General features: G+C 35.9%; 1 protein-coding gene across 3 annotated transcripts in view; it reads left to right on the top strand.

Moving 5' to 3' along the window:
- WAPL (WAPL cohesin release factor) overlaps nt 1-12023 on the top strand; it is an 89374-nt gene that overhangs the window by 63868 nt on the left and 13483 nt on the right. For all 3 annotated transcript variants that reach the window (XM_027595989.1, XM_027595987.1, XM_027595988.1), the window contains exons 9-13: nt 2979-3206; nt 6378-6489; nt 6838-6935; nt 7932-8008; nt 11710-11885. In XM_027595989.1, coding sequence (XP_027451790.1) covers nt 2979-3206; nt 6378-6489; nt 6838-6935; nt 7932-8008; nt 11710-11885 — 691 coding nt within the window. The remainder of the gene's footprint in view (nt 1-2978; nt 3207-6377; nt 6490-6837; nt 6936-7931; nt 8009-11709; nt 11886-12023) is intronic.

Raw genomic sequence — 12023 nt, 5'->3', positions numbered from 1 at the left:
CTGCTCGGCGGGGAGTCTGCTTCTCCCTCTGACCCTTCCCCCTCTCATGTGCTCTCTCTCTCTCTCTCTCAAATAAATAAATAAATAAAATTAAAAAAAAAAGGGGCACGTATTGCATGTAGCTCTGGGTGTTTGTTATACGCAAACAATGAATCATGGAACACTACATCAAAAAACTAATGATGTAATGTGTGGTGACTAACAAAATAAAATTAAATTAAAAAAACAAAAAGAGTTTAAAACAGTTTGAAAACAAAATAGTATAGAAAGGTATATAATGAACACCTCAGTGTACATTTAATAAAAGGCAATAATTTCTTCTGTATTCTTCTCCCCCCCCCAATTTTTTATGCGTGTACCATCAATAAAATCTTACAGGAAAGAAAAATAAAACATCAGCTCCACACCTAACATACCATACCATACTGGATATTTAATTATGTGAGCATTGATTTCCTCTAATCATAAAGTGCTGAAAAAAATCTTTTAGGGGCATCTGGGTGCTCAGTTGGTTAAGTAACTGACTCTTGATCTCAGCTTAGGTCTTGATTTCAGGGTTGTGAGTTCAAGCCCCAAGCTGAGCTCCATGCTGGGACATGGAGCCTACTTTAAAAAAAAAACAAAATGTTTTTTACTCTTTGATATTAATAGCATGGGAAAAACAGTTTGGAATTAAGTTGTTGTTTTTTTTTTTAAGATTTTATTTATTTATTTGAGAGAGAGAGCACATGAGAGGGGGGAGGGTCAGAGGGAGAAGTAGACTCCCTGCTGAGCAGGGAGCCCGATGCGGGACTCGATCCCGGGACTCCAGGATCATGAACTGAGCCGAAGGCAGTCACTTAACCAACTGAGCCATCCAGGCGCCCTGGAATTAAGATTTTTTTTTTTAAACATTTTGTTTGGATATTGAATCTAGTTCTAGCCATTTTGAAAAGAAAGAAATTCTCATTTTCATTATGACTTTGACGCTAATCTTTTAAAAATCATGTATCTGTAATAAAAGTCAGGTTTAACATTTTGAAGTTAGAAAAAAAGTCATTACTAACCATTGTCAATAGTGGTATTTTCAGATGACATTGTTATATTTTTGTTTAAGGAAATTATGTTCCAAATGCAGATTAGGTGACACAGTCTAATACTGAATCTTATTTTTTTTTTTTAACTTATTTGAGAGAGAGCATGAGTGGGGTGAGGGGCAGAGGGAGAAGCAGACACCCCACCGAGCAGGGAGCCCGATGTGGGGCTCGATCCCAGGACTCCTGGATCATGACCCGAGCCAAAGGCAGATGCTTAACCAACTGAGATACCCAGGCACCCCTAATAGTGAATCTTATGAAACTGTGAAAGCAGTGTACTTAACCCTGAGTGAGGATAATTCCATTGCTAAGTTGTATCAGATACAGAACAAGGAGGGGGAAGAGAAGAGACTTAAGAATTAATTTGCTTTGTTACACAGTTATCAGAGGACCAAGGCATTAGTGTGCGTGCTCTTGGGGGCAGTGGATCTCCCAAGGTCTGTACTGTCACATCCTAATTTCCAAAAATAATTTGCTTTGTAAGCATTTAATTAGGCACGTAGTCTAAAATTTTTCTACGTTGGGGGATTCAGAGTTTAAATCTTTAGGGGCACCTGGGTGGTGCAGTCAGGTAACCATCCAACTCTTGGTTTTTACTCTGCACTCAGCACGGAGTCCACTTGAGATTCTTTCTCCTTCTTCCCCTCCCGTTAGTTCTCTCTCTTTCTTTCTCTCTCAAATAGTAAATCTTGTCAAAAAAAAAAAAAAGCTTTAGATGTTATTTATATTTCTGTGCATTGAAGTAAGTGTGTAAGTATGAAATATTCCCAAATGTTGGATTATCCCAACATAGACCATTTTGTTATATAATGCTTACCTAAAATATATCACCTCAGTACTCTGGATTTTAGTACTGTAAGCAGAGTATGCTAACTATCTTGTCTTAGTGGTTTTTTTTTTTTTTTAAAGGTTTATTTATTTGAGCGAGAAAGATCACGAGCAGGGGCGGGGAAGGGGAGAGGGAGAAGCAAGACTTCCCATTGAGCAGGGAGCCCGATGCGGGACGCCATCCTAGGAACCTGGGGTCATGACCTGAGCTGAAGCAGATGCTTAACCAACTGAGCCACTCAGGCGCCCCATCTAAATGATTTTAAGAGCACATTATATTAATGGTTTTTTAAAAATTGGTTCAATCAGACCTGATTGATTTATTTTAAAGAAATGAATCTAAATATGTTTATTTGAGCATCCCAGCTTTATATTTTTGACACAAACTCAGCTGTTTATTTTATAGAAAAAAATAGCTGTGTTTGCAGATTTTAAGACATATTTACGTTATTGGTTAAAAATTGAAATTCAGCTTTACCAACTAGTATAAAGAATAAAGATTTTTTAAATTTTATTTATTTATTTATTTAGATTTTATTTATTTATTTGACAGAGAGAGACACAGTGAGGGAGGGAACACAAGCAGGGGGAGTGGGAGAGGGAGAAGGAGACCTCCCGCAGAGCAGGGAGCCCAGTGCGGGGCTCGATCCCAGGACCCTGGGATCATGACCTGAGCCAAAGGCAGATGCTTAATGACTTAGCCACCCAGGCACCCAAGAATAAAGTGAAGTTTAGTGTAAAATACAATTTTATATATATGTGTGTGTGTGTGTATATGCATAGCTGGAAAAAATGTTCTTTAAACTCTTAGCACAGAATAGCTAAAGAAAGATGTACTTCCACTCACCTGCTTCTAGGTTGGGAGCATTGGTATGGGGAACATTTCTAGAAAGGAAAATCTTAAGTAACAGAGCTTTATTTAATGCATATTTTCCTAGAGTATTCAAAGGGGGGCAGTTTTCACTGAATAAAACATTTCCAAGGCTTCCAACATGTGAACAAATGTCAGAATAGTCTTATTAACTGGAATTGTCACCAATTGCTCACATTAACTTTTATTTTTGTCTTTTGAAGAATCTGTCCCTTTGTACAGCTGCCCTCATGTACATACTGAGTAGAGATCGTTTGAACATGGATCTTGATAGAGCTAGCCTAGATCTAATGATTCGACTTTTAGAACTGGAACAAGATGCTTCTTCAGCTAAGCTACTGAATGAAAAAGACATGAACAAAATCAAAGAAAAAATTCGAAGGCTCTGTGAAACTGTACACAACAAGCATCTTGATCTAGAAAATATAACGGTGGGTTCCTTCCTTCCTTCCAGTGTAAAATGAAAATTACTTTCAGAAAGTTTTACATTAGTCACAGCAGGTGTGTGACTTTGGAGAAATCATTTAACCTCTTGGTCAGCAATTGGGCAAGTTCTAAGGTTCCGCTCTGAGCATAATTTTGTTCCCTGCCTGAAATTCCTAGACTAGTCCATCTGTATTTAGATTTTTTGCCAGTAAATTTTCTATTGAATTTTGTCTATCCTTTTTTATGTGGGGGGTGTGTGTGTATTAACTATATTTAGGCTACTAGGAATTTGAACTGTTAATTCTCCGTGGGATTCAGGAATAAAGATTCAGAAGATTTGTGAGGGCCATTTAAATGAGTATTCACTTACTCTAGAGTATCTCAAGGTGTCTGATTAACTCTTCAAGGGCCCAAGACTCAAGTTTCCTAGGCACCTGCCTTCCCTGGAGCAATGGCCGTCGTAATACTGGGGTCATGGCCAGTAGTAACTCTGAGGTTCAACACAACTCCTGAAGTTTAAGATGACTGTTGCTTCTGGTTGATTCCAGTTTTCCTTTCCTCTGGCTTTTTTACTTAAAGAATCAGTAATATTCCCACCGGGTAGAAGGCCAGTAGAAGATAATTAATTGGCCTTGTCATTTTGGAAAAAATACGATTATTTGTTTATATATAACCTGACTTTCAGATATTTTCAACATCAAAACTGTATAAACATTGTTGTTTCTACTGCCTGCTAAACTGAAGACCGCAGCATTTGCCTCAAAAATTACAGAATGCTTTGTGCTGGCCATCTATGACTTAGGTGTATTGCTTTCTTTAATTAAGGTAGAATAGGATATTTGTGTAAAGTGGGGCTTCAGGGGAAAGCAGGTTAACATTAAAAGGCAAGATATAGAATTGAATGTATTCAGTACTTATTAAAGTTGGAAAAATAGCTGGTATGCTCCGGTGGTGGATAAGGATTCCTGTACCTCACCAGATTATTTGTATACTATGTTTAAAATATATTTGTAATTTTTATTTTCTTTTAACACTTTTGCAGCATATCCAGATTTTTTAATGATATGAAAGAATAAATTTGAGATAATTTTTATTTGCTGCATCATTGAATAAATATATCTTTTTTGTAGGGGTTTCCCATGTTCAACATTTATAGATTCTTTCCAGGCATTTGCTATTAAATAACATGATATACTTGTTCATTGAATTTTCTCCATGGTTTGTTAAATTTACTAGGATGGTAAATAACAGTATAGTAACTTCCTTAAGTCGTGTTAAGTAATTTACTTACATGATTAAAACCAGAACACAGTTGCTCATTTTCGGATGCCTCTTTTTCCTCCCAAGTTCAGCTAGTCTTGAATATTATATTTGTTTTAAATCTTAGACATTGTTTTGTAAAGTGATTGTCCCTCTACACATTAGTTTTGGGTTTTTATTAATTACTTAACTTCTTCCTTGAAATACATTGCTATTCCTCATGTGCTATGGGAAGATAATTTAAAATATTATAGTGTTTTCATATATAATTCATGTAACTGAGAACTAACAATTGCTCATTAGTATTCTGATTAATGATTTGCGCTTTAACTCTTTGAAGACTATTCCAGTTTTCATATAAAATGTTTGAATTGTAGGCTATTTTTATTTGCTGCTTATGTGAGTAGCCTTTATGAATATAGCCTAAAACATCACATAATCCTTTTTATGCCAATAAGAGACAAATTAAAGTCCCTTTTTAGCATACAAACTTAGGATTTTTTGCTATATTAACATCAAATTACTATCCCCTTTCTTCTTTAACAAAGAAAGCTTCATTAGGCTTCAGCTTTATTACTACTGTGAGTCTTGAGCTAATATACCTGAATTGATCTCATTAAATTACTTTTTCAGGGACTTAGAATAAGAATTGGGCAAAATGGAATCTTTCTGTAGTGATGATTTCTAATGTTCTTTATTTGTCTAGCTTGGACATCTTTTTTTTTTTTTTAAGGAATAGACAAAAATAGTCTAGGTCTTTTCAAAATCTGTAATACTAAGATTTTTGCTGGTAAACTCTGTCCACTTCTCAGTATCTAATCCATCTTCAGTTCTAAATAGGCCAGGAGGACTTATTGTAAACTTTTATCTTTGAAAAGAAAAAAGCTTTGGGAAGAAAACCAGTTCTTTATCAGCTTTGCTAATTTTGTTATGCTGATGTTCCTTATTGCAACAGGAACCAGATTGTTCTTTGTTGGAGGGTGTCTGTGTGCTTTTAAAGGAACCATAGTAAGAAAGAAAAATAATAAAGGCAAATCAAGAGAAAGAAAAACTCTAGTCCAGTTGTAACTATGACCTTCACTGCTCTGTGCTTTCTCTAGTGGTGGTGGTCCTCAGTCATTATTTACATATAATTTGTCATGATAGCCCCATGATGTGTATCCCAAGTTGCCAGCCCTGCGTATAAAGTTTAACACTGGTAAATCTGAAACCCTAAAAGTAACAGGGTTTTTATTCAGAATAGGTAAGAAAATGTACAGAATAATAAGAAAAAACAAAATACACAGAATAATAAGAAAAGAAGCAAGGAACTTTGCAAGGAAGATAAGGAATAATTGACAGGGAACTCACTTTTAGAGAAATACAGTTAGCTTATAAATATGTGAAAAAATGCACAAGTTTACTGTAGTTAGAAAAATTCAAACCAAAGCAATAAGATATCTTTTTTTTTACCCTTTGGCAAAAATGTAAAGTGATAACTAGTGCTTTTAAGAATTCGGGGCCACTGACATACCCACACTTTGCTCCTGGAGTTAAGTGTTAGAGCCTTTGTGGTCAGTTAATCCAGTATAGTGATTTATAGTTCATATATATGCACTTCGATTCAACAGTCCTTTGTGCCTCTGTATCAAAGAAATAACAGTACCACCATACCACCATTTATTTTATTGAATTGACAAATGATAAGACTACTTTTAATAAGGGATTTTTTCTGTGAAAACAAGCCGGTGGTAAAAAATGTTTCTTCAACTTAGACTAAAAATTAGTTCAGTTTTGTTTATAAAAGCACCTGTATTACAAAGAATACCATGGGCTGGTAGCATGCAATGAACTTTTCTTAAAAACAGTCTCTAGAAGTGTTGCCTCAGAATTATTGCTAAGGGTCAATATTTATTAATGGTGCCTCTCATTTTTAGACTGGACATTTAGCTATGGAGACCTTGCTGTCCCTTACTTCTAAACGAGCAGGAGACTGGTTTAAAGAAGAACTCCGGCTTTTGGGTGGTCTGGATCATATTGTAGATAAAGGTATGACGTAAACACGGGTAATATTTTATGTGTTGTTTTTAACCTGAAGAAAATATTCTGTGTACCTACTTTAAAAAATTATTGCATCAATTTAAAAAGATCTATTTTAGTAGCGTCTTGCAAATCTTGAACTTTTAAAGGAAAGGTCACTAGCACTTTGATATTGGGGAATTATGGAAATAATTACAGTAAGAGGCTCATATATTTCAATACTGCAGAGTTTTATAAAACTTAGAATAAGTAATGTTCAGAGAGGTTCCAGCATACTCATGTGTGTACAGATGGCTTTTAAGGGGATAAATATTGAGGTGATGAGACCTAATTTTATATCCATTTCGTTTCTCCTAGTGAAAGAATGTGTGGATCATTTAAGTAGAGATGAAGATGAAGAGAAACTGGTAGCCTCATTATGGGGAGCCGAGAGATGTTTACGAGTTTTAGAAAGTGTAAGTATAAGTATGGACAACTATGTTGGGAAAGTTTAATTATGACTGTGTATGAGAGACTGTCAGATATCTTATTAAATATCCCCAAAGTTTTACTTTTGTTAATCCAAATTGAAATTGTTATGCATTCTTTGAGCAGCCAATGTTAAAGAACAAGTTAAATAACCAGTTTAGTTTAAGAATATGTATATTGTCACTCTTTGGGAAACCTTGCATGTCCAGTTTGTTTTTATTTCAAAATGTTAATTGTTCTTTCCTTAACGTCGAATTCTTAAATATATTAACTTGTTTGTGGAAAATGATAGTTAAGAGCTGTCATGTTTTTGTTTTTTAATCAATAAGGATTTCCTTGATTTAGCTATTTGGGTCACATGGTTTGTAATCACAGCTTATAGTAATAATTGGCTTTGAAGAAGGATATTCTTGAACTGTGTATGCCCTGAGTATATTTGTTCTTTAACCTAGTTCAGTGTAGGTTACAATTTGTGTTGCCAGTGTATTTCAGAATGAATAGATTGTGTGTTGACCAGATTGGATTAGTGAGGTACTTTTTGAAACCTCTTTGGGGAAATAATCTAGTGTGAATGAGAAGTTCCTGAAATAGACGAAATTGTTCTTTCTAGCTTTTAGAGTGCTTCAGGTGCATTAGATTAAATAGATAGCATTTTTTTTATTCTAAATGAATCCACTTAGGACTTTCTTAGTTTATAAGTTAGAGACTGCTCTTTTCCAACATTCAGAGTGATTGGTAATTCATAACAGTGAATATGTAGTGCGGAATATGTTACTTATGAGCAAGCAATTATAACAGTGTTTTAATTTTGTAATAAGGGAATAGCTCTAGTATTTTAAATCTGGAACATGTTGGTTATTCCCTTAGATGACAAGGGCTGATTCTTCCATATCTTTGTCTTTAATAGTACAAGGGATATATGTTGTATGTGAATGAATGAAAGCTATGGATTGCCACAATTATTTTGAATTTTTCCCTTTTAGGTAACAGTGCATAATCCAGAGAATCAAAGCTACTTGATAGCATATAAAGATTCGCAACTCATTGTTTCTTCAGCTAAGTAAGTTATTCTTAAATATCATGCTATTTATTGGGGTGCTTGGGTGACGCAGGTGGTTAAGCTTCCAACTCATGGTTTCGGCTCAGGGTCATGAGATTGAGCACCACTGTTGGGCTCCACACTCAGTAGGAAGTCTGCTTGAGATTTTCTCTCTCCCTATCTCTCTGCCCCTCCTGCTGTGTGCTTGTTCTCTTGCTCTCTTTATAAAATAAATAAATAAATCTTTAAAAATATATATATCATGCTATTTATTTAAAGTATTTGAGGCGCGCCTGGGTGGCTCAGTCGTTGGCGTCTGCCTTTGGCTCAGGTCATGATCCCGGGGTCCTGGGATTGAGCCCCACATCGGGCTCCCTGCTCTGCGGGAGGCCTGCTTCTCCCTCTCCTACTCCCCCTGCTTGTGTTCCCACTCTCACTGTGTCTCTGTCAAATAAATAAATAAAATCCTTAAAAAAAAAGCATTTGAGTTGACCATAAAGGAAATATGATTGCATCACCTTCTTTCATAAAATACTTCTGTTAAGTTCTGTGAACCAGAAGCAGTACAGTATAGTACAAAAGTTAGGAGTACACATTTTGGAGCCAGAATGACTAAATGTGGATCCCAGCTTCTTGAGTTCAGCTCTGTCACCTTGGGCAAATCATTTACTTGGAACAAGTTCTTCAGAAGGGGGGTAGTAATTGCATTTACCTACCTGAGGTTGTTGTCACACAAAGAGTTTATATATATGCTAATATGTGTTAAATTATATACATTTTCAAAAATATGTTTGTTAAATATTGTATATGTAAAATACATATTTTCAAATATTTTAAACGATGTTTAAATGTCTCATATATATTATGTACAGGACCTATTAAGGTGTTCCTATATATGTAAAGGCCTAAACAATTCTTAGCATATGGTAAAAACTAACTATTAGTCCTTATTTTTTTTTAAAAAATTTTATTTATTTATTTGAGAGAGAGAATGAGATAGAGCATGAGAGGGGGGACGGTCAGAGGGAGAAGCAGACTTCCCGCTGAGCAGGGAGCCTGATGCGGGCCTCGATCCTGGGACTCCAGGATCATGACCTGAGCCGAAGGTAGTCGCTTAACCAACTGAGCCACCCAGGCGCTCCTAAGTATTAGTCCTTATTTTTATTGTAAATGATCTTTTTCTAACCCTCTTCTGTACCCTCTTCTGTCCTTCATACCTAGTTTTCCAGATCTCCATGCAGCTCCCCCTATTTCACACTTTCTGCCCAACTTGCATGACATCAGGCTAATGCTATCACCTTAGTTCGTGTAAAATTTCCAGTTCTGTCTCCAGTCTTGGTTTGAGCTTAGTACAGTAGGTTCTTTCTGGTATCTCCATCCTAGTTCTTGATATTTCTGCCTTAGTTCTCTGGCCTCCAGCCTGTTCAACACAATACCACAGGGGCTTAACTTTTTAAAAATAATCCCAAATGCGAAATCTCTGATTCCTTATTGTCTTTGAATGTGTATCCAGAGTCCTTGGAATAATATTAAAAGCCCACTGTAGCCTGATCAAGTTCATCTTTTTTTTTTAATCTCTTATTTTGGTACACTTCAAGCATAGACAAAAATAGACAAAATAGTATGATAAATCCTGATGTACATCTATTCAGCGTGAATAATCATCACCCATGGCCAGTCTTGTTTCCATCTGTAACCCTGTTCATAACCCTTCTATATTACTTTGAAGCAAATTACAGATTTCATATAATTTAATCCATTAAATACTTGAGTATATATAATCTCCTAAAAGAGGGCTCTTAAAAAGATGTAACCACAGTACTATTTTCATACCCTATAAATTATTAATTGCTTAATATTATATGTCCAGTCAGTATTCACATTTCCAGTAGTCTCAAATTTCTGGTGGTCTTTAGTTTCCAATGGATCCGTAGGTTTCCCCCCCTCTTTTTTTAAAAAATATTTTATTTATATAATTTTATTTGACAGAGACACAGCGAGAGAGGGAACACAAGCAGGGGGTGTGGGAGAGGGAGAAGCAGGCTTCCCGCTGAGCAGGGAGCCCGATGTGGGGCTTGATCAGAGGACCCTGGGATCATGACCTGAGTGGAAGGCAGCCACTTAACTGACTGAGCCACTCAGGCGCCCCTCCCCTCTCTTTTTTTGCCTTATATTTGTAAATTTTCTATCACACTTAGTGCCCCTAAGGCATATATTCTAGTTGTTTGTTACCAAAGTTTTATCCGCCCTTACCAAAGAGTATTCTTGCAAGTTAAATCTACTTATTTCTTTAAAATTAATGTCTCTGGGGCGTCTGGGTAGCTCAGTCATTAAGCATCTGCCTTCAGCTCAGGTCATGATCCCAGGGTCCTGGGATTGAGCCTTGCATCAGGCTCCCTCCTTGGCGGGAAGCCTGCTTCTCCCTCTCCCACTCCCTCTGCTTGTATTCCCTCTCTCGCTGTATCTCTCTCTGTCAAATAAAATCTGAAAAAAAAATAAAATAAATATGTCTCTTATATACTTCATGACCCCTGACAAGTGTCTTCCAAAAGGAGGTATTTAATATGATAGTTTTCATCTCTTTCATCATGAATAGGAATTTTCCATCAGATGTTTTAGAGGTGGCAGTAGAGGTCAGAACTGGATATTTGTGAAATATCACTCCTCTGGCTTTTTGAACTTTTCAGTTATCATGTCTGATAAATGCTGAGAGAGTATATTGAAAGATTAAAATGATACACCCCCGCTGTTCTCCCCTCATTTACCAACCCAAACCGTGATTTAGCTCAGCACTACTGAAGGCAGTTAAGAATAACAGCATGGTAGTTCTGGCTAACATCTTCAAACATCTAAACAACAAATTATTTTAGATTAGACATGAGGAACACCTTCCTAACCATATGGTATGTTTTAAGGAGAGGCTAGAGAGGGATTAGATATAGTGCAGTTTTCTTCAAGGGTTTTGTATGGTGTATAGTACGTGAGGAATCAACTGACAGAGTCAGCTTACTTTGTCTCACCTAGACTTTTTTTAAATTAATGGACTTGGTGATTTAAAGAGAGGCTTCAGAAATACTAGACTCACTTAAGGATTACATTTCCTTGTTATTTTGGATAGCATCTTGAGAATCCTTGGGATGTAGCTGATACCATTATGTGGCTACCAGGAGACATGTCACTTAAATGACCTCATGTTAAAAAATATGGTTTGCTCTGATGTTTATGAAGTATTTAATACCATCTGTATAAGGTTATTTATTATGCATTGTTAACCTAAGTAATATTCTGTACCAGCTGAGAGCTTGCAACCTAAATGAAAAACATCTGAATGAAATTCAGAAATGTCCAGTGTTAGCTCTTAAAGGTTTTACCTTGTTTGGGGAGGGATGGTGGTAGGTCTGTTGTATTGGAGAGATTGATAAAATGGAGACAACTTTAAGTAGTATAGATGTAAACTCCTGCATTGAGTTTATAATTTTAACTTTCCTTAGAAAAATTAAAATTACTGAGTTTTCTCAATAAAATTTAGCACTTAAAAAGTGTGGTATTAGACACACTTGGTATATGATTAAATAGTTAATACATTATAACTTCTAGAGTAGAAAGAGAAATTAATTTGGTAACATTTATGACATTTAAAATATTAAGGTCCAAGTAAGTAGAAATTCTTAGTATAATTAATTTTGTTTAGCATAATAGTCTACATTTTGTTTTCTCTTAAGAGCATTACAGCATTGTGAAGGATTGATTCAGCAGTATAATCGTGCTGAGAACAGTATATGCTTACCTGACAGTAAGCCTCTGCCTCACCAGAATGTAACCAACCATGTGGGCAAAGCAGTAGAAGACTGCATGAGGGCCATCATTGGGGTATTGCTCAATTTAACTAATGATAATGGTAAGTAATATTTTCTACATGTATTCTCACTGAAAGCTTGTATATTACATGCAAAAACAAGTTAGTTCCCCTTGTTTCTTTTCTAATGTAGTGATTTTTTCATTGCCATCATGTAATTCACTTACATATAGATGTAAC

This window comes from Zalophus californianus, chromosome 15 (genome assembly GCF_009762305.2).
Source record: "Zalophus californianus isolate mZalCal1 chromosome 15, mZalCal1.pri.v2, whole genome shotgun sequence".
Lineage (NCBI taxonomy): Eukaryota > Metazoa > Chordata > Mammalia > Carnivora > Otariidae > Zalophus > Zalophus californianus.
This window is presented reverse-complemented; position numbering and strand designations above follow the sequence as displayed.